Source organism: Rhipicephalus microplus, chromosome X, assembly GCF_043290135.1.
Source record: "Rhipicephalus microplus isolate Deutch F79 chromosome X, USDA_Rmic, whole genome shotgun sequence".
In the NCBI taxonomy this organism is placed as follows: domain Eukaryota; kingdom Metazoa; phylum Arthropoda; class Arachnida; order Ixodida; family Ixodidae; genus Rhipicephalus; species Rhipicephalus microplus.
The window spans coordinates 39,825,176-39,850,432 of record NC_134710.1 but is presented as its reverse complement, the minus strand read 5'-3'; the positions used below and the strand labels follow the sequence as shown (position 1 = coordinate 39,850,432).

At 46.2% G+C, this 25,257-nt stretch overlaps 1 protein-coding gene across 2 annotated transcripts; it reads left to right on the top strand.

The window, feature by feature from the left end:
• Positions 1–3,633: 3,633 nt before the first annotated feature.
• On the top strand, positions 3,634–13,207 carry LOC119175836 (uncharacterized). 2 transcript variants are annotated; one of them, XM_037426837.2, is made up of 6 exons: positions 3,637–3,753; positions 7,060–7,107; positions 7,220–7,248; positions 10,018–10,179; positions 10,560–11,850; positions 12,253–13,207. In XM_037426837.2, the coding sequence occupies exons 2-6, from the start codon at positions 7,074–7,076 to the stop codon at positions 12,504–12,506; spliced, it is 1,770 nt and encodes a 589-aa protein (XP_037282734.2). In that variant the 5' UTR covers positions 3,637–3,753; positions 7,060–7,073; the 3' UTR covers positions 12,507–13,207. The 2 variants fall into 2 exon arrangements, with proteins under 2 accessions (XP_075732385.1, XP_037282734.2); XM_075876270.1 differs by having other exon boundaries at positions 3,634–3,753; positions 10,560–13,207.
• Positions 13,208–25,257: the final 12,050 nt, after the last annotated feature.

Genomic DNA, 25,257 nt, shown 5'->3' with positions numbered 1-25,257 from the left:
GGCTGCCGCGACAGAGATAGCGACGTTGCCGGTTCAATGATTTGACATCACTTCGAACCTCCACGAGCTCCCGCTGAACGTGCTTGATGTTAAGCGCGTGTAATTTAATCTGGAAGCCACGCACTGCGAGCGCCCCAAAAATACACGCACAAATACTAGAAATGCGTATCTAAAACAGCAACGAGATCCATTATTGATCCATCTCCCCACTTAAAACGTGTGCCAGTATTGCTTGTATTCTCTACGAAGTCTGTGTGATGTACTTGCACATTGACTAAGACGGCATTTCCATCACACGCAAGCGCAGATAGTGATAATTAAATTTTGTGTTCTTGTCAATATTACTTATAAGGCACAAAGAGAGTTAAGCGGCCCTAAAGATAATTCCACGTGGTTTTCTACGAAACGAACAAAAGACGCTGTGTTTAGCGCAGCCGAAGAGCAGTTTAAAAGGTCAGGCGGCCACGGTTTTTACGTTTCCGTAAATAGAGTAATGCAGTGCCTCGAGCAAAACTCCACTTCTGCACGAATCGTGGCACAAACTACGCAAATTCTTGAGGACTGATCGGTCCTATTTTTTTTAGTGAGTTCTTGTTGCTGTTTTTTTTATTGTGCATTTCTGCTCGCACACACTTTTTTTGTGGGCTTTAAGCAGCGCAGAAGACACTGAAAAAAAAGCAAGAATGGGAGCTTGAAGCACTCTTACAAAAATGAAGAGAATATTGCCCTCCTCTTCAGGTTTTACAAACATTAAAGATGCCCACATGGGAGACGTATATACGCTTCTAGGAGCAATCGCGAGGCCCGGCCGTTTAGGCGGAAGAGCAAGGAGTGCGGGTACGGATAGCCTTACAACGCTCTTCCTGTCTGCGGCAAAATGAAGCGAGCCTTGAAGTAAGAGAGGATTGAGACCATAACTCTTGGCTGCCTTGAGCTGCTGCACGTTCGCAGTGTTACGAAGTACCGCATTCGTTCCCGTCTCACAATTTTCTAAATTGGAAACTACATCGAGGAGTAAAAAAAGAAGGAAATCGGAAAAGCGAATAGAAAGCCAATGTCCATTCACGTTTAGCCATTACTCGCAAGAGCACAATAAACTATAAGGCCTCCATACAAGCATCGCTACTTATTAAATCCGTGTGGTGCGCGTTCAAGCGTATTTTCGGTTGCATGTCTAGGCCAATGTTGCAGACGACCTATTTGCACATGCGCAAATAGTAGTACACGACTTCATTTTTTACACCTATGCAGCGCTAACGAAACCAATTTCCGGAAGCACGCAGCGGTTATTTGCAATGAACCAGCATCATTTTTCCTCCAAGCTCGCGCTGTTTTTAACGCCTCATTCAGCAGAGTCATGATCACTCTACTTCAGTTTTGAGTGCAAAAATAAGGAAATCAATAAAAATTAATAATCAAGCGCAAAACATACGTCATTCGCCTCCCAGTACAGCGACACGACTGCACGCCATAAAACTGGAAAAAGCCGCACTGTGAGCGCGGCTGTTTATAGTTTAGGACTTCCTGTCCGTTTTCTTAAGTAAGCGAGACAGAAAGACATAAATAATATGCTCACTTCTATATAGTTAGTCGCGAGGCTGTTACCAGAGCACATTATTGAGATGTGGCACCCGTACAAAAAAAAAGGTAAAGAAATGTTTGATGTCAAAAGACTAAGCGACCAATTTATTGTTCGCTCAAGAAAGACTGCAGGACTGCAGCAGCTCACAAAAACTGCTTTATTTCTTTCTTCGTTTATTTTTAGACCTCAACCTCGTGTAATGCCATCAAGTTACAGTTGCTACCGCGAGTACCTCTGAATGCGAGGCTCGGCCGTCTTTGTTTCACCTATTGGAGCATTATTAACGCGTAACGTACGTACACGAAGTGTGGCGCAATCGAACCCATAAAATTGTGCTCAACGGCATAACGAGCTGCAAAGCTTCCCCTGGAATTTTCTTCTTAATTTTTTAGAGGGACTCTTGTCCCAGTCGAGGAAACGCCTGTTGAAGACTTTCGTTGCACGGAAATTTCCGGTAACAATGTTATATGATGAAAGCTACTTAACGAGATTGCTGGTGTTCCCCATTAAACGGACAGGTTACTCGGACACGGCGCAACTAATTGACCATACAATAGGTGAATGCCACGCAAGTTCTTGTTAATCAGTGCTGAGACCTTGTCATGTGCACGAAGTAACTATTGCACTATTTTTAACTAGTGCCTAATTATTTAAAACTTTCGTGTCAATAATACCGGAGTGTTTCCTTGAGATATTTTTTACGTAACAAAAAAAAACGGCACTGAAAGATTATGCGGGTAACTCATTACAGTCTCAGTTCAAGACTGGAGAAGTTTAGACAAGAATTTTTTTCTAGACAGCTAGTATTTTATTAAAGCGCGCTATTCTGCAATAATATGCACCTGTGGCATGCTAGGTGCCACCGAGTTTATTCACTGAAAAGCTCGCGACGAAAAAGTTCTAGACACTCAAAATTATAAAACGGATGTAAAACGAGAATGTCGAATGTAGTATTGCCGAATACTTTCATTGGGCTTGACATATCTGCACTCCTGACCAACTACCTGAATATTGACAACTAGAGAACGGGATTTGATGAGCTCCCCAGAATTATTACCTTCAGAGATAGTAAAGTGATCCAATAATGCAATTATTTTGCCTCACTCTTCTGCTTGAAAAGTGACAGGTTGTATTATTCTTTCAGCCAGCAAAACCTCGTGGACTACCGCGGAACCCCGACCGCACTTATATAGGATTGCTTCGCTAAGGAAAGAACGAAGCAGGCTGTTGTCGCACACGTTTGCAGAAAACTCGTCCTGGCACTGTCTTGGGATCCCACTTAGACCATCCGTCTATTCTCCCTCAGTTTCCCCCTTCTGCAAGGGCGTGTGGGCAGCTGCGCCCCGAAAACAGTGGTCTCTACAGAAAAAATCTTCAACCAGCATCCCTTGTCAGACAAGCCTAAGTGGTGAAGACAGTCGTCTTTATCAATACATTGAAAAGACGTTACGCATCGCACAGAAGCCAAGTTTCAGCCCTATGCGCTTTGGGATACTGACGTCGTATCTTCTTTGAAAGCCGGTTTGCGCACACACTTCTGCGAGTCGTGATTGACGTGGTTCGGTTTCGGGAGCATTCCGAAACGGGCGTTCCGCGCACCGTGTTTGCGAGTGGCCGGAGCGATGCTTACCTGCGTGCGTTTGCGTACAGGAAAATGCGAATCCGTGTGCAGCCCCCGCGCTGCCGCTACTCGCGCTGGCATCACTGGTTAAAAAAGAAACTCTATTACGAGCCACAGTGAGAGCTCTCCGCGCATTCCGGGAGCTCGCATACCCGGACCTGGCTGTGGCCAACGCACGCGGACACGTGGCTTTGGCGATGTCCGGAAGCGAGGGTGCGGACAGCGCGAGCCGGCGCGCGTGGGAGCGAGGCGCGATTGTTCCTGCGCGCCGGGACAGCCAGCGCCAGGGCGTTGCGCGCGACCCCGGCCTTGAACCGCTATGACGGCGCCGCGCTGGGCGCTGTTCGTCGGGAACCCGGCGTCGTTGACGACGTCGTCATGCGACGCGAGGAGGAGAGTGCTTGTGGCCACGTCAAAACAAAAGCAACCGGTTTGCCGCGGGGAAGAAGATGCGGCCGATCCCTACTCCTATAAAACGCCCGCGTCCCGGAGCCGGAGCCTTCACTTTTTTCGGCCCCCTCCACCCGTTCGAGCAACATCCGCGGATACGGTGAGCTCGGCCACCGCTGGCACTTTTTTTCTCTAACATCTGCCACTCACCGCCAATGTTTCTCAGCTGCCACACACCGGCTGATAGGTCCTGTTTTCCTCCACAGCCATCCCCGACAGGCTCAGGCCAGGGCTGTAGTCTCGCTCAAGGTGTTGTTTGTGTGTGCGGGCACGTGGTTGCTCCAATGAGTGCCTTAGCTTTCACGAGGAGTTGATGATGACAACATGCGGCATGTTTGCTTATCAGTAACACTGGCGGCAGCTTCCGTGGTATAGAAATGCGGATATGCATCTGTGTGCAGCGCTTATAATTCACGTTGTAAATGTGATACCGTTCGTATATTCGTAAAGCTTGCGTTCAGTACAGCTTCATTGCCGTAATTCCAGGCTACTTTTATTCCATTCTATCAATGCATTCCCAGTATGTGTCCTTTGAACGACGTGGTGCCAAAGCGGCCGAGCAGTGAGCGAGCGTCTGCACATCACTTGCTTGCTGCTTGCGCATTACAGACCCGTTCAAGGTCAATATTCCTAGAATCTCAGCCGAGTTACCGTCGCTGAACTTAAATAGGAGAAACATATACTTCTGCGCCGAAATGCTAGCTTTAACTTGGATTGTTTTACTGAATTGCGTCAAGTAACAGTGAAGCTAACTGGCCACACTCAAAGCAAGACTCTCTCTCTCTCTCTCTCTCTCTCTCTCTCTCTCTCTATATATATATATATATATATATATATATATATATATATATATATATATATATATATATATATATATATATATATATATATATATATATATATATATATATATATATATATATATTGCTGCGCTTTATGAGCGCCTAAAGAAGGTCACAGCACGTGGGCATTTGATCAGAGTTAGGTGATCGCCATAGTGGGCATTAGAACTCATGACATTGTAAACCATGTCACAGTGCTTTCTAAGGCCACCTATGTGGGTATACTCTGCTAAAGCACCAAGCTACAGTAGTTTGCAACGGGAAGTTAAAGCCAACGCTTAAAGACAACGACGACTGTTAAAGCTTTCCTGCACTGTACAGCGAAGGGACAGCCTTGGGGCAACTCGCACTTTCGGGTTCAGTTCAATGCCACCGCAGGAAGAAGGTGTACGTAGTTATGCGTAGTAAGTTATCCGAAGTGAACCGGATTACTCTCGCAAATAAGCTGCCGTTGTCCGATAAGGACGGTGGCAAAACTGATTAAGGCGCTAAAGTAGGCTGTTCCAATTATACGAGAGTCGAAACTTTATCAAAGTAATTGTGTACCACGACTACAGTCAAAATAAAAATTTATATGCATGCGATAAACGAAAAAATTAACAAAAGTACGCAGACAAATATCTCGTCACTGATATCAAATAGGTTAGGCTTAGGAATCACATTTCGCCGTAATTTATCGTATGCCTAACTGACATAACTTATATTCACTATGTCGTCGAGATTTTTCTTTAATACGCCATTGTGATGAAATTCGTAGCAGGTATTTGCACTTAAGCTCAAAGTGATTTCTAGTAAAATCATAAAAATGGAAAAACGCATATCTTACCGCTGGTTGCAAAACTACAAAAGTGACTAACCTGTATTAACTCCGTTGGTGGAACGAAGTTGTTAAACAGATTTGCGTGAGCTAGGACGTGCGCTACAAGTAATCACATGTTTTGAATATTGCATTTTTTTTCGCTAGCTCTGTGAGACGGCCCCAGAGAGGAAATTCGGCCGCGAAGTCGCGCACCCAGCACCAAATACACAGCAGAAACCACTGCGCACGCGCGCCGCGACTTATCCGCTTCTTACAATAGGTACTGAAGTAGTCGAATTCGAAGTTATAAGCATGGCTTGGTAGGCTTGTTAGTTTTGCATCGTGAAAGTTTGCAGCGTTAACAGGCGGGGACGAAGGAAGAACGCACAAGACTCATCAGCGCTGTGTCTTGTGTGTTTTTCCTTCGTCCATGTCTGTGTGCAACGTAACATTTCCATTAGTAATGATTAGCATGCAAGTAACAAGGCTTTCAGACAGGCAGCGTGAAAATTGGTGCCCGGCACGTTTCACTTCTCTGATTGGCGCCCAAAGCATTACACTGAATTGTTTATTCACTCTTCTTTTCACCACCTTGAATTCCCTGATTGTGCTTTGTGACCTCAAACGGTGAGTTTTCCATACGGTGTCTAATCATGCAGCTGCGGCGGCACTTGTAGACGCGTTCGCTCACTGAACCGATTCGCTTTGGACTGTCTTAAAGGCACTCTCGTCGGGCGGCGGCACGGCCGAGCCCGTATCGAGCGATTGCAAGCCCTCTTTTTGCGCAGTTGTGAGGTACTGCGAATCCCCCAGAGGAAAGCCTCTTTGCAGTAGGATCAAAGTTGGATATACAGGCTGGATATTGGTAGCTTCAGGCAGGATAAAAGCTTTCTCCTGGCTCTTCTTTTTTCTAGTTTTATGAAAAAAATGCGAGCGCTTTTGAGGATTAGTTTCACAAAAACTCGTCCCGATTATCTAGCGCTCTTTTACACGTCTAAGTAAGGTTGTGTGCATTTCGAAGGTTCTGAGAGTGTGTCCACCCCTCCTTCTAGGAAAGTGCGCTTGAGCGCTTTTAGCGTAGTGCTTTGCAACTTGCAAATGTACACGTTCTCTGGCAAATGGCCTCACTTCAGCTGAGCATGTCATTATTCGCGTGATGCTGCTTTAGAACCGTTACGAAATAGTCGGGACACTATTTCTGTCGAAGCAGGGACTCGCTGCCTACGTGATCGAGGAAGATGCGCCGGAGACCTTGGTGACACACGCCAAGCACTCAGATCAGGAACTAATAGTAGCTGCATACTTTCCGAGGGGAGGATCTGACGGCCCGCCCAGCTTCATTCGTACAGAGTTATCGATAGATAGGAGCTCGCATCGACGGAAACGTTCTGGTACCTCCTTGCGCAAGCCGCACAGCAGTACGATTTCGTCGTGATCATCAAAACACGCTTCGATTTGCGCGCGAGGACGCGGCGCGTCGCAGCAACAGTTAGCGGGAGAAAAAAACGGTGCTGCTCGGCGGAAGCGACCGCACGAATGCACGCGTGTCGTTCCTCTCCGAGAACGTCAAAACACGTCGTAAAGCCTCGAGGAAACCCTTATGTAAAGCCTCACGTAAGCTACACTGTTGCCTGTGCGAATCCAATGACAGGCGCATTGTCTCCGGGGGACCTTTTTCCCTTTTGCTTCTGTGCGTGCGGCGTCGGTTGAACGTGCACCAAGTGGAGCTGGCGGATCAGTTTTATACCCGTGCCTTTTGTTTCAGATTGGCCATCAAAAATGAATATCACAGCGGGGCTTGTGCTCCTTCTGGGTAAGTCCCTATGAAACGCCGCATAGACTACCTCTGCGGCCACCGCTTTTCTCGACAGCCTTGGCGTTTGGACTGACAAGTAATATGCATCTTTTCCTCCTTTCTCCTGCAGCCCTCGCAGCCCCTCATCACTGTAAGCGGGTGAGTGTCAAGCCTCGGGTGCCTGCAGTGCGCTCGGCTATTTATTAGGCCTCATAACCACTGCGCGCGCATATGATTCCTGGGGAAAAAGCATGTATAAGAGTTTTTCTATGGGAAATCATCGTTTCATCAAGCTTTGTACACTTCGTCAAAAACCCTGCTGCACTTCCTTCCAAAAGTGGCGAACACCGTGAAAGACACTGCTTTTCGTTTTTGTATGGTAGGTAGTACGCTCAGAATGTAGCGACTGGCGCACAATAATCCACCCAACTGAACTTTTTTGGGTTCACGATTCCCAGGGATGTGTCAAGAAAATAATAGCGGAGGAAGCTGGTGCGCTCGCTATGCAACCACGAAAGAGCCCGACAAATATGTCAACCAACAACACTCAACACTATTGCCCCAACAGGCTAAGAAAAAAAACACTCGAAGGATTGAGAAACGTACACGGTGTCTCATAAAATGGCACTGCCTTGCCTGATTGGCGTCCAGCTATTTCACTTTCTTACAGTACGTTTAAAGGGCCACCCACCAGGTTTGACAATTTTTAGCTGACGAGCGCAATGCATACGTGGGGCGTTTACGACCACGTCTGGCAAATTTGCAAACCTGCGCGCCGCGGAAGTGGGACGAATTTCAAGATGAACGCTGCTTTGCCTTCTTATCGTTGCTTTCGTCCAGAGAATGAGGACAGGCCCCGCCACGATGGTCTAGTGGCTAAGGTACTCGGCTGCTGACCCGCAGGTTGTAGGATTGAATCCCAGCTGCGGCGGCTGCATTTCCGATGGAGGCGGAAATGTTGTAGGCCCGTATGCTCAGATTTGGGTGCACGTTAAAGAACCCCAGGTGGTCGAAATTTCCGGACCCCTCCACTACGGCGTCTCTCATAATCATATGGTGGTTTTGGGACGTTAAACCCCACATATCAATGAAAAATGAGGACATGACGTAGACGTAGGAATTACCGTACGTAGACGGCTGTGCTGTGACGTTGGTCCTCTACGTAGACGACTGTGCTTTGACGAAGCCAACGTGGCACGTGAAATCGAGAAAATTATTTCACATGACGTGTGTAGTTTGTGTAATTTGTTGCTTGAATACACGCACAAAACTTCAGAAAAATGGGAAGACACAGAAAAGTAATTTGGGCGTCTTTTTCTGTTTTTTCTTTTGTGAATTGCAACGCGACAGAGATATTAAATCATATGATTTGTAAAACTCCCCATAGGCTCGACGTATCGAAACCCGGGCATACCACTGCCCCCACCCCCTTTGGAAGTGTGCAGAATGTCGCGCCTCCTGTTTATTATAACACCCACTATTAAATGCATCATTTGTGTTTTGTGTTGGCGCTCCTAGGTGGTGCAAACATCAGCTAACTCCCGAAGAGTTGGCTCAACTGCATGTCCAGATTTTGGAACGCAGTTTCACAACTTGTATAATCAAATAACTCTGGCAACGAGATGCCGGACAAATGTGCTTGCGTTTCTCGGGTGTTCATGTACCCGCGGTTAGCGCATCAATCAGACGCCAGCCCTGGAATCACAATTAAAGGTTCTGCGCATTTCAGCTTTTAATACGCTCATCAATCTTAGCACGTCTACATAAGCCTTATTGGCATCCATCCCGCAGAAACAGGCACTACATCACAAAATAACGCTGGTCTACAAAACAACAACACTCGCGTCCTCGGGGTTTGGGCTTGCTCGGGAACGTCATGCGCACGTTCCCGTTAGCTCCCATGCTGAAGAAGGTAGGGAAGAGATTTGGCTTGCGAAAGCGACGCGGGGTGAGCGGCAAAAGTTTCGAGCTTGTCCTGGCACCATCCTTTCTCGCCGCTTCAAAATACCAGTTTTCTCAGCTCGTAATGAACCGATTGAAACATTTTTGTGGCATAATGCTCTTCATCGGACACACAGCTGTCATGGTTTAATTCAAATTTGTGATGGAGCCTCGTAAGTGGCTCTTCAAAATACCTCATTGCTCCTGCGAATACCGCACATTTCTCTATAGTAAAAAAAAATAGCCCACGAATCTTCTTGTTACACTGCGAATGTCGTTGAAAGACGACAGTCTTGCGTCTGGAGAGAGTGAACAAAACGTTTATTTGTTGTTCTGCGCAAGAAAATCCGTGTATGATATTCTGGAGGCGCTGCGTTAGAGTGCCTCGAGCGTGTAGCAGAGGTGAACGAGCGCATCGAGGCATGTTAGACACGAGCTCCATCTGGCAGTTATCTTCGAAAACGAAGGCGTGCGCGCCCGCAGAGAAAGATACGCGCCTGTCAAGGATGTGATAAGGTGTAGAACGCAAAACGACGGGCAGGTGCCACCACCGTGTCGTCTTAGCAAAGCGTTGGAAACACCTACCTTTTTGAGCATCACGTTGCACTGCCAGCGCAGCGCGATAAACGCTACACTCCTTAAAGTTACTTGTGTGTGTATCTTCTAGTATAAAGGCACATATACAAAACATCAACGTGTTGTTATGGCACCTCAAATATACGCAGTAACTGATTTTTAATTGACAAAAGCACAACTATCAACGCTGAAGCTTGAGCAATATTGGTGGGCGCTGCGGATGGGGTTGGTCGTTAGGTGCCGTTTGAGGTATCGTTAATGGCAGACAAACAGAAAGATGTACAGACAGACAGACCAAAATTTTTTCGTCGAATGTTCCCAAGACAAACTATCGTCTTTAAAAATAAATGTACTTTCTTTCAGTAAGTATTTAGCAGGCTTCACTACTATATTTGTTTTTCGCTGCCGCAGACAAAACGATGGGATGAAAGCAAGGGACAAAATCAAGAAGGCTGGGTTCGAGGTACCGCTGGCGTCGACTACCCAGACTACAAGGAAATTCCCCGCACAAGTTTTCGCTGCAGTCAGCAGCCGTACGAAGGCATGTATGCGGACTTGGAAGCGCAATGTCAGGTAAGGCCATCCAAATCTATTAACTCATACCAATGTTCTTATAGATCGACCATTTCAGAGCCGTAAAATGCAATGCTTGGTGCTTTATACATAAACCTTAGCTTCTCTTTTTATACTTCATGTAGTAACTTCTCTTCAGCCATTGTGATCAGTATATCAGTCAAAATTTCAATAATCAGAAGGTACAGCAGATTGCCTAATTACTAAACTAGCAAAATTATTGAATACAATACCATGTTTTTAGTCCAATCAGCTCCTTCAGCTCCTGAGAACCACGTATGCTTATACTTTTCGCGTAATGCTGTCAGGAATACCTCTCGCATAGTTTGAGACTGCTCTTCAAACTCATGCTAACAGCTAGCACGGCTGCCACTTTACAGGTTTACCACGTATGCCACAATGGCCGAAAGGAGAGCTTCCTGTGCGGACCAGGAACAATCTTCAACCAGCAAATTCGTGCCTGTGACTATTGGTACAGCTTCGAGTGCGACGAAGCACCCAATTGGTACTACCTGAACGCCGAAGTGAATGTTGAGAGCCCACAGCCACTGCAGCCTCTGCCCGGAAGTGGTGGAAGTGCTGCCGGTGGCGGAGGTGGCGCCGGTGGTGGAGGTCGCCCTGGACCAGCTTACCTTCCCGGTGGAACAGGCGGAGCAGCAGGAGGAGGGGGTGGGGCACCTGGCGCTGGTGGCTATCCTGGCGCGGGAGGCGCGGGTAGATACCCAGGAAGTTCCGGCTCTCCAGGAACAGGTGGTTACCCAAGTGGCCCTCGTGGACCTGGTGCCAGTGGTTATCCCGGAGGTGCTGGTGGTTACCCAGGAGGAGGTTCTGGCCGACCCGGTGCTGGGGGTTATCCAGGCTCTGGAGCTGGAGGACCTGGTGTTGGCAGTTATCCTGGATCAGGAAGCGGTAGGCCTGGTGCCGGTGGCTACCCTGCTGGAGGAGGATACGGCTCTGGGCCAAAACCAGGCTCTGGTGGACAAGCCGGAAAGCCTTCTGGTGGACTTAGTGGTCCTTCGGGACCAGGCGGTTACGGAGGTCCTGGTGGTCCTGGAGGCCCCGGAGGTCCTGGAGGTCCTGGTGGTTTTGGTGGTCCCAGTGGCCCGAAAGGTCCTGGAGGCCCTGGGGGACCTGGTGGTTATGGTGGTCCCAGTGGTCCCGGTGGCCCTGGTGGACCTGGCGGTTATGGTGGTCCCAGTGGTCCCGGTGGCCCCGGAGGTTCTGGTGGATATGGTGGTCCGAGCGGTGCTGGTGGTCCCAGAAGTCCTGGTGGTTATGGTGGCCCGAGTGGTCCTGGAGCTCCCGGTGGGTATGGTGGTCCCAGTGGCCCCACAGGTCCTGGTGGTGCTGGGGGTCCTGGTGGTCCGAAAGGACCAAGTGGACCCAAGGGACCCGGGGGTGCTGGAGGCCCTGGTGGTTATGGAGGATACGGAGGACCCGGAGCAGGACCTGCACCGGGTGGCCCTGGCCCATACTTGGCGGGTGGTGGTCCTGGTTCTGGGTCTTATCCAGGTGCTGGTGCCGCGTCTCCACAAGGTGGCTCAAGACCTTCTGCCGGCGGATATAGCGTCGTTCCTACTGGGCCTCGCCCAGCACCTGCAACGTACCCAGGTTCACCAGGGTCTGGTGCCTATCCAGGAGCAGGCACTGGTCCTGGTGCATCAGGAGCCGGTAGCTATTCCTCCGCCTACAGTGCACGTTCTTCGTACTCCTCCTCAAGCTCCTTCAACAGCTATACCGATTCGGGCAAAGGTGGTGGCTATCCTGACTCTATCGACGCGCATTTGTTTCCTATAGCTGGAACAGCAGGTGCCGTGTCTCCGGGATCAGGCGGTAGCGTCTACGACGGTTACACCCACTCAGCAGGTGGCTCTACTTTCCACAAAAAAAGCATTCTCGAGATCGAGTCACCTTATTCGCCTGGTCCCGGCTCGGCTGGCTTTTCTAAACCGGGTGACGGTGCCCGGCGACCGATTGGTGGTGGTGGGTTTGGCGGTGGCGGTTCTTATGGCAGTTCGAAATCTTTTTCGTGGTCAAACGGATATGACACGGCACCTTTGTCACCAATTCAAGGTGCACAACCCGGAGGAGGTGGAGCATGGCAAGGGCCTGAGTACCCAAGCCCCACTGCTGGTGGTGCCGGAGGTGGTGGCTACTACACGTCTGACAGCGGGGCATACTCAGGTGGTTCCGGATATCCCGGCCAAGACGGGTCCGGCCAGCTGCCAGGGGGTGCTCCGCAGAGACCTCGTGGTGGAGGCCGGGGTCGCAGGCCGCAGGGTGGCTATGGGTCACCTATGATGATGGGTGGTGCCGGTGGTGACTGAGGCCGTCAGAAAGGACAATTGATAGTGTTCACTTTGACGGCAGCTGTTGCGAAACTACTTCCAGACCTCAATCCACCAAACACTCTGTCGTTATACCTACGACATATTATGAAAACACGACGTGAAACAGAATTTTTATTCTTAGGCGACTCAAAACTTCTAAACAAAAGCATTATAATGTTTTCCTAACACACATTATGATTAGGCTTTTAAAGATTATTCTTAGACTATTCAAAACTGAATTGAGTGCGCAGCACAGCTACGTTCGCTGTTTCCTTTCGATATACCCAGTGCATTAGAAGGAAATGTTAAGGTGCCACCCACTCCAGCATCGGCGTCGTATAAGAAGTCGCATACCGAAGCAAAGTGTTCTCGTCGTTGCAGTCGATATGAAATTGTTGTCTATTTTTTCGTTACCATGTTTTCTTCATGACTCTTGTTCATTGTGGTTACCATATGTACCATTTTTTTTTCTTTTCATTGTTCTACTATAGCAAAGACGCATGTTGACAAGGGTGGTAGCTTTTTGCTATGTGTTCCTTACAGAATCATCAATAGAGCTCAGTGTTTCTGCGGCAGTATCAGCGCTCCGTTGGATATCAACTTAGCGAAATTTCAGTACTGTCCTTTTCTTTCCCGAAGCGAAAAAAACAGACAGCACTGAGTGTTGAATTTGAAATTAATAAATTGACAAAAATATACTGCTGGCTTCCCTCACTTGAATTGGTCAAATTTTCCTCTTGAATCTAAATACTTAAAACGCCTACGCTCATTACGCATACGTAAGTTTCACACCACATCTGAGCCGGGGAGAATGAATGTGTACAAGAAAACTCAAAATACAGCACAATATACAAATATACATATATTAAAAAAGTATTGAAATAAAATTGGTATTCAGCGGCTACTCCATACATTCTTTCATACACGTGCTGATATATCCAAGTTAAGTTGGTAAATGGATATAAGCATGCTCTTCATAAGAGAGATATTTCTTGGGTTAGTTTGAAACGCATTTGGAAAGGGGTATCACTTGTAAACAGTAACTACAGGAAGGCACACACACACACAGACAGAATCGCTTCCGTCTGTGTGTGCCTGAGTGTCTTCGTGCGGTCCGTCTATGTTCGCAAGCTTTGTCCTTTTCAAAGTGCACTTCAACCTGCATGACGTAATAAATCTAATAACAATGACACATATTCTGCAGGTGTACTGTTGCCTTTCTGTGATTGTTGCTTCATTGTTATTTTCGGTTTTTCGACAGCTAGAGGTAGAATGAAACAAATGCAAGTTAGTTAGCTATGATATTCACAATTTGCAATCTTAGAGAAGAGAATGTGGGGTCAAAGGAAAGAGAGAAAGGTAGAGCTTGATGCACACGAGAACATATTTTCATCTTGTCACTAAATGTATATAGTCGCAGAGCCCATCATCTTGAAGTAACGAAGCCTTGATTGGGAGCATTTTGGTGTGATTGGCGGCCAAGCCCATGGTAACAGTATGTTCTCTTTGCTGGTCATAGTATATTTTGTTCTGTCATCCAGACTATGCAACGTACATTCTGTCTGAGGTCGTATGTGTTAGAAACGATGTACTAAGGCCTAGAGAAAGAGAGAGAGAGAAATAAATAAAAGGAAGAGACAGGGAGGTTAACCTAGACGAACTGGTTTGCTACCCTGTACGGGGGTGGGGAAAAGGGTCGGAAAGAGGATAGATAGAGAGATATATAAAATAAATGAGAAAAAAAAACACATGCGCACACATTCAGGGAGTTCCGATCACAGTCGTTTGGACAGGCCGGTTGAACGCAAAAAGCGCAGGAGCGCCTTCACAACCTTTTTCTGCGACATAAAGTCCTGTCGGCAGCGCCGGATTCTTTCTTCCGAAAGAGGCTGGTTGTCCAGTTCATCTAGTGCATTGCAGAGTGACTGTCTCTGCAAGCAGTATTGTGCGGATTCACACAGAATGTGCCAAGTTGTTTCATCACTGCCACAATGGTCGCATGCAGCAGTGTCAGCCATTCTTATGCGGAACGCGTACGCATTGGTAAATGCGACGCCCAACCATAATATGCACAGCATAATAGCGTCTCGTCGGCGTAATTCCGGAGGAACTCGATGACTGAGACTTGGGTCTAAAGTACCTAACCAAGCATGGATGAAATGTGACTCGTTCTATTGTGACGTGGTGCACTTGCGAGCAACCATGCGGAGTTTCCGTGCAGCGTCAGTTCTGGAAAGCGGAATTGATATTTCATCGCTTTCAGTATGGGCAGAAAGGGCAGCTCGATCGGCCCGTTCATTGCGAATTATTCCACAATAACTTGGAAGCCATTGAAAAGCTATTTCATGTCCTTCCTCAATGAATTGGTGAGTCTTTTCTGCAATCTCAAATACCAGTTGTTTGTACGGGCCGTGGCGTAAAGGTGATAGAAGGGATTGCAGTGCCGCCTTTGAGTCACTGAAAATTGCACATTTTTGTGGCTGTTGATCGCTGATGAATTTCAATGCGGCACGAAGAGCTGTGAGCTCTGCTTCCGTTTATTTCGTAAGGTGGCAGGTCTTGAAATTTCTTGTCGTATCTTTTATCGGTATAACAAATGATACCATTGAACTCTTTTGTAAAACAGAGCCGTCGGTGTATACGTGTATACAGCCTTGATACGTCTCGTATAACAAGAGCAGAGCAAGCTGTATAAGAGCAGGTGACGACATATCTGCTTTTTTCTGGATGCCAGGTATAGTTAGCTTGATGTTAGCCTGAGTCAGGCACCAGGGAGGATTCGAAGGCCTGGTGGCGGGTGTGAAGCATGTTGGCAAAGAATCGCGATATGTGGTGACCGTTCAGCAAAATGACGAACGTGGTCTGACTGCTGGTAAAGAGGCTAGGTTGTGGCAGGGTGTCCGAGCAATATGCCTTATATGTGTCCTGAGTGCCTCAACGTTATATGTGTCGTGATGAGGTGGTCACCGGCGATAGCTATAGTAGCCATTGTCGACGCACTACGAGGCAAGCCGAGGCAAATCCGGAGTGCCTGGGACTGAACACTCTGTAGCGTTCGAAGGCTTGTTTTGCTTGCATTTGTGAATGCCAGTAAACTGTACCACAGAAAACCGAGAAAAAGTACCCTGTACAGCTGTAGCATTGCACTGGGAGACATTCCCCAATTCTTCTCTGCAAAGAACTTCAGTATATTACAGATGTCCAATAACCGTTTCTTCATGTACGAAACATGATCGTTTCATGATAGATTCCTGTCAATTATGACGCCAAAAACTTAAGCGATCGAACGTATGGTACAGTTTGACCATTGATGCTTATAGTGTATTTATCCATAGGCCTTCGTGTAAAAGCTACGAGGGCGCATTTCTCGGAAGAAATTTCCAAGCCTCGATTGCGGAGGTAGCGTAATGTTTCAGTGGCAGCTCTTTGAATTCTCCCTCGTAACTGCAGGCGTGTTACAGTCGATGCCCAAACTCAGATATCATCTGCGTACATTGATAGCATGACCATGCTTGGCAGATGCTCAGTGAGAGCAATTAACGTAAGATTGAACAGCACAGGGCTGAGTACACCACCCTGGGGGACGCTACGGTGGCTGTAATGTGGAGAGGTTGGACCGTCTTCAGTGCTCACAAAGAAGGATCGCATTGACAAATAACTACGTATCCAGCGATACATCCGACCACCTACTCCTATATCTTCGAGAGCGGTGAGAACAGCTTCATGCGTAACGTTGTCATACGCCCCTTTGACGTCTAGGAACAAAGATGCGCAGAGACGCTTACGGCCTTTCTCGTGTTGGATGTAAGTGACCAGGTCGACTACGTTGTCAATCGATGCTCGACCACGCCGAAATCCTGCCATGGCATCTGGGTAGATGTTGATACAATCCAAGAACCACTCTAGGCGTCCCAGGATCATCCTCTACATAACTTTGCCTACACAACTGGCCAGTGCGATCGGACGATAAGATGAGAGCTCCAACGGTGACTTGCGTGGCTTCAGAAGTAGAGCTAGGCGACTTGTCTTCCAGCTTGTCGAGATTGTTCCGTTTTGCCAGGATTTGTTGTACAACTCCAAAAGGAGGATTCTCGCGCGTTCACCCAGATGACACAAGGCCCTATAAGAAATTCTATCGGGCCCTGGTGCCGACGTGCGTCCACACAATGCTAGTGCTGCTCTGAGCTCCACGGTGAAAAAAGGCATATCCATGCGGGAATCCAGTGTTTGTGGACAGTTAGTCGAGGACAATAGGCTACTGGGCTCTGCGAGTGGCCCAGATACTCTGGCACAGAAGTCTTCTGCCATGTCAATGCCGCGTCTCTGTTCAGAAAGTGCGAGAGCCCTGAATGGTGACCGCTAAGTGGGTTTTGTGCGGAGACCTCGTACTGTCTTCCACAATTGGGATAAAGGTTTTCGTGGGTCAAGTGACTCACAAAAAGCAGTCCAACGTTGTGACTCGAGTTTATTTGTCCGGCGCTGAATCTTTTGTATACGTCGAGCACTCCGTAAGTCTTCTATTGCCTCCATGCGTCGGTATCTTCGTTCATCACGCCGTCGGATTGCTCGAAGTCGTTCTAGGTCGATGTCAAATTCCGTTACTTTGGGAGAGCTGGTGAGGGTACACGTAGTATCGTGTATTGTGCTTTTAATTATCTCCTCTATGTCGAGGGATATGCTTGCTTCGCATTGCTCTTCCATGCGAGACTAGAATTTCAATCAGTCCACTCTCTGAACACTATCGCGTATTTTAGCATGGGACAATCCTTCTATTTTGACGTAAGTGGGAATGTGGTCACTTCCATGCGTTTCTATGTCTGGAAACCTCTCAGCATGCCTGACGAGGCCTCGTGAGACAAAGGCCAGGTCAAGGCAGCTGCTATACCTTGAACCACGTAGGAACGTTGGACTGCCATCATTTAGCACGAAAAGTCGGTTGTCGGAGGCGAAGGACACCAACTTTCTCCCTTTAACATTGGTCTTCGAACTTCCCCAGATTGTATGATGGGCATTGAAGTTGCCAATTATAATGCATAGGCGAGAATTTCCTGACAGGATACCTTGTTGTCTTGTATGGTCGAAACAGCTTGACGGAGAAAGGTAGGCACCCACAACCGTGATGGTAAGTCTCCTTTTCACTGTTACACTTACATATTGATTGTCGTTGTGGGGTGACACCGGATGATGAATGTAGGTGAGGTTGCGGCAAATAAACATCAGTACTTTGCTATTGTTCGCAGTTGTAGACGACATGAATGACTCATAACCAGAAAGTCTGATTTCTTTCTGCTAATTTGGCTAGCAGATGACAATGATGGGGAACTTATTGATGTACACGAACCGACAGAAATCGGCGATGCGTGACCTCAGTCCCCGGGCATTCCATTGAATAATCGCTGCCTTTCAGACCTCTTCTCTGAAAGACAGTGGCTGGTGAGCCATTATTTACTCAAGCGCCGCGAGTACCGGACTCAAAGCGTCCAGTATTTGCAATGTACTTCTTGCTGATGGTGTGTACATGTTGCTTAACAAGCGAATGGCGTTAATTAAGGGTCGCAAAACAGCTATCACTTGCTGATCTGTGTTCCGCAAGTCTTCCATTGCAGCAGCTTGCTCTGAAGAAGACGGCTTCTGCTGCGGCTCTTCTGAGCGTTGCGTACGCGTAAGTGGAGGCCACTCTTCTGTACAGACTGGTCTGCCCCTTTGCTCTTTTCCAACGTCTGTGTTTGCCGTGCTGGAAACTGCAGCTTGCGATCTTTCCTGATGCGTCGACTTATTGCCTGAAGTTGGCGCTGTTCGACGTGAAGACATTCGACGGCGACGTCGTCTTCACCGGATTTTCTCAGCAGCTTCTTTGTGGGTTGAGCTGTCTCGTACCATTTGCTTCAGAATACAAAGTTCTTTCTTTATGTGCGGACATTCTTTCGAAGAAGCCTTGTGAGCACCCTGACAATTAGGACACTTCTGTATGGTAGAACTACAGTTGTCTTCCACGTGGGGTTCGGTGCATCGGGGGCGCGCTGCGGAACTCCTGCAAACACCCTTTACATGGCCGATCTTCTGACAATTGAAGCATTGTACGGGTTTAGGAATAAATGGTCGAACTTGTTGATGAAAGTGGCCAACCTTCACGTATGCGGGAAGACAGTCACTTTTGAACGTTACTCTCACACAGCGTGTGTTACCAAGCCGTCCAACGCTGACAATGAAGTTGTCTTGACTCGCTGGTTTTATAAGTATTGGAAGGTCTGCGTTTGGGATTTCCGTGTTATTGTCGTAACTGACTCCTGATGTGGTCGCACCATCGGCTGGTATGATGGACCTAACTGCAATGTTTCCCAGTTGTGTTACTTGTTGCAGCATGCTCAGCGCACTCGGGTGCAGCACATCGACAGCCAGGATATTTCTTCTTGTATTAAGCCGTACGTCTTTAATTTCGTTTGGGACAGTGTTCTCAAAATAGAGCGAAAGCGCTTGCCTGTTCAGAACACGCAGACTTTCGGTAGCGTTCTTTGGCACGAACAGGATGGAATGGGGCTCTCGCTGGGCGCCGTTTTCACAGTGGCTGTACTTGACACCGGCGATGGATTGATGATCCGTCGCTTGGCCTTGCGGTGCAGGACAGGTTGAAAGCCGTCATCTGAGGACTCGTCGCAAGATGCGGAGTACAGCTCAGCGTCATCGCTCTCACTGGGTGTGTTTCCTCGTTTCCTCGAGGTAGTGGCCGCGGTCGAATCAGAGTCGGACGTCACCTCGTGAGGTTGTACATCTATTACCGCAACGTACGGGGCAATAAACCCCACAACAGCAGTGAAAAGTCCAGAAAAGCACTGAGACGAGCGAGATGTGTTCTACAAAGAATCACTTCGTCTTCCTCCCTCCCTACGAAGGCCTAAATGCCAACATAAACTATGCACATGGCGTGGCCCACTTCGTCATACAAAACAAATTCGCTTTAGTGTAACTGATGTTTGTCGACAAAGGACACGGCAAGTTCCGTCACATCAAGACGAGTAAGTCGGTAGTCGAAGCTTCATTGAAGGATCAGACGTGCCGTGAAAATATGATGGACTTGACAAATGCACAGGTCTACAATGGTCTTCCTGTTGGGTTCAACACAGACCTTCGTCAAAAATTTGCCAAAAATTTTGAATACAGTGGTGCTGCAATCATCCGGTAGCCAGTGAAATTTCACTGTGTGTCCATTTTCAACAACGTGCTGATAAAATTATCTTATCTCTAAAACTGCTCGTGAAAAGTGTGATGTAGGCTTCACTGCCAGTTTTTGTGGTATTGCCTTAGAATAACAAATTATGAACCATCAGTTCGACAGACGTTGATAGATATATACAACAACGCATCTAAGAACCTTTACATTTTTTTACCATTGCGTCAATAAAACTGATAATTCTTTCATATATTTATTCTACTTGGGCAAAACTTTGGATCACGTTGACGTGGTGTGCAAGAACCATAAATAATTCAGCTTTTAAATTGATGACTTAGCGGTTTCGAACTGCGCAGCAGTTTAAACCAGGAATAATGTGATTGCTGAACCCAAAAACTATCATCGTCAAAACCTAACACACCTTCTGTTCGTTCATTTCTTCATTTATTGCTTCGCTTCTAGAACACGTGCGCCAATTCATGCGGGGGGGATTGCAGTAACACTAATGGGCGTGAGAAGAAGTAGACAGAAAGATGAAAAAACAAGAGATGGGACGAAAGACAAAGAGAGAAGCAAGGGGAACACGGGAAGATGTTGCAGGCGAGAGAGTTGAAGGCCCGTGTGCTCAGATTCGGGCGCACGTTAAAGAACCCTAGGTGGTCAAAATTTCCGGAGCCCTCCACTATGGCGTCTCTCATAATCATATCGTGGTTTTGGGACGCTAAACCACATATATCAACAAAGACAGAGAAAAAAAGGAGATAAAGAAAAAGAAAAAATGTAAAGAAAAAAGAGGCAGGGAAGAAAGAAGGAAAGACAAAGAAGAAAAATGGAGCAGGAGAAAGAGCAAGTACAGAGATAGAGCGAAAGAAAAATATTTAAATTGAAAGGAGAGAAAAGAAATGAAAGTTAAATGGAAAACAGAGATAAATATACAGAGAGAGAAACAAATAAACATACACAACAAAATAAAAAACAGACAGCAAGCGTAGCCATGCATATTAGTATAGCAAGGAATGGGGAAGAGAAGTAGCCGTGACGAAGAGGGAAAGGTGTAGGTGAGAGGGCGCAGCACAGCCTTCCAAACTGAATTACAACAATAAGCCGGAAAGGAAAAAAATGAAGGTGAGGAGGAAGGAGAAGAGGAAAGCAAACCCACTTCGCCACTTGCGTGGCCTTCGCTCTAATATTGCGCAGCTTCTTGTTTTTTGTTTTAATGCAGCATAAGAATCTTCATAGACCTGCACGCATCCGAATCATGCCTGACATGATTGCTGTGAATATGCTTGTTTTAAAGCTGCGAGTGGCAAGTCGGCCTGATCTCGAATGGCATGCACATCGACTTTGGTGGTTCTGTGGCTCGATGCGACATGAAGCAATCGATTTTCGAGCAGAAAAAGTGAAGGAATGCTGTAACTGACGCAACCACAGTATTGGTAGAAGCTGCGAGGTGTCAGAGGGGCCTGGCAATCCAACTAGACCCGAGGTTGATGCAAATTGTTGTTGCTCTTACGAAAACCTGCGTGACACACGCACACACAGACAGGGAAGGAACATAGGACCGTGCGTTGTTTTTTGTTGTTGTTTATTGCTTTTTTTCATTTTTCTCAAGTACGGCTGAGCTCTTTTAGGTGAATAGTTTAATGAATTTGAGCGTACAAACCGTATTCGTTATAGCCGATTGTCTTGACTGCAGAAGTATAATAGAAAGGGCTGACGAAAACCAGGTGTGCTCAAGATTTTTTACGTTTTGTACATTCTAGAGATCATTCTTGCGTGTGCTTTGTACTTTCCTGAGATGAACACCACGAGAATTTAGCATACGAACCCTAAAATGGTGCTTTGTGCCACTTGAAGACACAAGTCGCCGATAATTTCATCATGTCCCATCAAAAAAACAAGAAAGGCTATAAGATGGAAATGCATTTCATTTTCGTGTGAGCGACATGAGGGTTTTCGTGCAGGTCATGATTGGAAAAGACGACGCTAAAGCTGATTTAGAGAAAAATGGTGGTAATTTTGGTGACGTATATTCAATGAGTCAGCCTCTGAGAACATTCCGTGTAGATTTCTATTATATACTAAATCTCACATGTTTTCTTTTGTGTGTTAGAAAGGAGGAAGGGGAGCTGGATTGATAACCACCCCCTCCAACCTTTCCTTCACCAGAAATGTTGGCTTTGTTGTGCGCAGTGATGTAGTGCAGGTAAGCTACCATGCTGGGACATTCGTTGGGGCAAAAAATTTTAAAATTTTCGTCTGCCATGACATTTTATAACACCGTAATGGCGTTCCACAGACCCTGTTTAAATACAAAAAGCAATAATTACAAATAACTATTTGCGTTATCTTAGGGTGTGTTCCAGAAAGCCAGTCGTATGAATTAGATTATAATAAGTGACAAAAACATAATGTTACTCCGAAATTAGAAACACTAGACTCATCGCACTTGGTCTACAGCATATTCATTGCACACTTCATCAGTGGCATAACATAAGTAATACATTCAATGTTGTTAATGTGGACACATAGACATGACAAAATAAATTAACCCGTGTGATCAACTTGCATTCTGTACGGTCTTATATATAATATTACGTGCTCCACGAAACGTGTGAGCTCGCGTTAAGGCTTCTGAATTATTAGCGCGCTGCCTGATGCACTTCAAGTGAAAATAAGTATGTGATAAAATTTAGAAGCTATTTGGCAGTAGATCTGCATCAGAAACAATTTGCTCTAACAGAGATCTTCAGAGTTTGTACTATAATAGCAGGTCAGTGGATTTGGTGTACGTTCCTAGCATTTAAATATTATCTGCACAGTGTGATACTTATTGTTCAAAAATTAGCCTTAATACGTTGCTCGCTGAGCTTAAGAAAGAAATGGCTGATCCCACGTACAGTGTGAATCGATGATATGCGAAGCACGAATGAGGAAGGCTGATATGTTACTTTAAAATGAGCCCAACGTTACGAGGCGAAAGTAAATTATGCCGCACATGACTTTTGTGTCTTTGCCATCACGTTTGGACGTGTCATTTACCTTCATAGCCTATGCTCGTCATGTGACAACAAATTTTTGGTTTATGTGGAGCTAGCGAAATACCCATGACCACACTCTAGCATAGCATTTAGTCACGTTTTACATGACACATCATGATTATCATATTTCGACGTGTCACTTACCTTCCTAGTTCATTCACGTCACTTAATACCAAATTTGGTTTATGTGGAGCTAGCGAACTATTCGCGACCACAGTCGAGCATAGCATATTTAGTCATGTTTTACGTGACACGCATATCATGATTATCATGCGAGGACGTGTCATTTGCCTTCATAGTTCATTCACGTCACGTAATATAAAATTTGGTATATGTGGAGCTAGCAAAACGGCCGCAAACTCGCTATGAGCGCCACATGTGGTCATGTTTTATATGACACGCATATCATGATTATCATGATTGGGCGTGTAATTTACCTTCATCGTCTATTCTCGTCACATAATACCAAATTTGGTATATGTGGAGCTAGCGAAGCAGCCGCGAGAAGACTATGAGCGTAGCATGTAGTCATGTTTTACGTGGCACGCGTGTCATGATTATTATGTTTAGACCTGCCATTTACCTTCGTCGTACGTCCGTGTCACGTAATACCAAGTTTGGCATATATAAAGCTAGCGAAACGGGCGTGAGCACACCATGAGCGCATGGCCTGTAACCATGACCTCCATGGTAGGCGTGTCATGATTTCTACGTTAGGGTCTGTCAGTTATCTTCTCCATGCAGCCATGCCACACCATAAGTTTTGTAATATGTCATTTGAACGAAACTACCGCAAAAGCAGCAAGACCATGAAATGTAAATAACGACATTCATGACATTCATGTCATTATTTTCACGTTATGACTAGTCACTTATGCTCGTCATACATGTATGTTATGCCACACCAATTTTGACATTGATTCCATTATCGTAACGGCAAGGGGGCTAAATTTCGATAGATAGATAGATAGATAGATAGATAGATAGATAGATAGATAGATAGATAGATAGATAGATAGATAGATAGATAGATAGATAGATAGATAGATAGATAGATAGATAGATAGATAGATAGATAGATAGATAGATAGATAGATAGATAGATAGATAGATAGATAGATAGATAGATAGATAGATAGATAGATAGATAGATAGATAGATAGATAGATAGATAGATAGATAGATAGATAGATAGATAGATAGATAGATAGATAGATAGATAGATAGATAGATAGATAGATAGATAGATAGATAGATAGATAGATAGATAGATAGATAGATAGATAGATAGATAGATAGATAGATAGATAGATAGATACGCTAAAATTCGCTGACCTTCGCTAAGACAAGCTTCACATGCAAATGTTATCGCGTCCCCGTAACCGTAAAAAGGTAGCGGACGTTACTTCCGCCATTACTCCATGGTCAGAAATCTTAATCAGTGCGTCTCCACATCAAGATCCTGGAACAGCAAATTGATCAAACTGATATTTTTTCTCACATTAAAATTGTAGCCCAAACAAAAATGTTAGCAAAAGTACTTATTAAACATTGAATATTTTACGACTATTGTAAATTGACAGCACCATAGTGACCCACGATTACATGTAAACTAATGATGGCTTCAAACTTTTCGCTAGCATGATAGTCAGAGCGAAAAGTAACTAATTACGTAAGGCCCCACGTTACCGAAAACTTACAACGTAAGTGCGTTACCCACTGCAGTTTTGAAGTAGTAACGAGTACGTTACAAAATTACTGAAAATAAGTAATGCTATATCGCTAACGCCATTACTCGTAACGCGTCACCACCAACACTGATTTTGCAACACCGCACTGACGAGAGAGGAAATGGGGATTGGAATTGTACTTAGAACCCATTCGCCCTAATTTTATTGTGTGGAGCCATGATTTGCTACAAAATTACGTTCCACTCAGCAAAGTTTAATAACGCTCCCTTTAGTCTCGGGCGTAAAAAATTCTCCCCAGATGCTTGTCTAGGCGTGCGGTGTGCTAAGGTATTCGTCACAATGACACAATCACTCGAGGTAATACTGTAGCGCTTCATTTTTATCGTTTAATTACTGAATCATTTTAGTGCGCACCTCAAGACACATGCAAAAGGAAAGCTCTACCCGCCTGTATGCCGCTACAGTTAGCATTGAATTGGCTGAATCAAGCAGTAGTTGCACGGCAGCCGGGTAAGTTATCAAATACTATGTGCAAAGTATGGCGCTGATGCAGGAGGTGACACAGAAATATATATATTTTTGAGTATATAGAAAGAAAAGAAATGAATAAACGAAGACGATGTTAGAATGAGCCTTCTGTACATCGGTGACGCTGCCTCGCTCGCAACTAAAATTCAGGCGAGCTGGCTGAGCCGGCCGCCAGAGCGACGGCGTCGCTGGCGTCGTGCACATTGACGCCCGGCGGTGGCGGCGAAACCCGGGGCCCGGAAGTGCTCTTTCTCCCACCAGAACTCCATCCTCCCGCGCCCCGTGACGTCACGACCCTGTTGGCGTCGGCTGCGCGCCTG

Bases quoted from the DNA above. Each gene is read 5' to 3' on its own strand.
- LOC119175836 (XM_075876270.1), top strand. From the start codon at position 7,074: ATGAATATCACAGCGGGGCTTGTGCTCCTTCTGG. The intron at 7,108-7,219 runs GTAAGTCCCTAT...TTTCTCCTGCAG, and splicing joins GGGGCTTGTGCTCCTTCTGG to CCCTCGCAGCCCCTCATCAC. The intron at 10,180-10,559 runs GTAAGGCCATCC...GCCACTTTACAG, and splicing joins ACTTGGAAGCGCAATGTCAG to GTTTACCACGTATGCCACAA.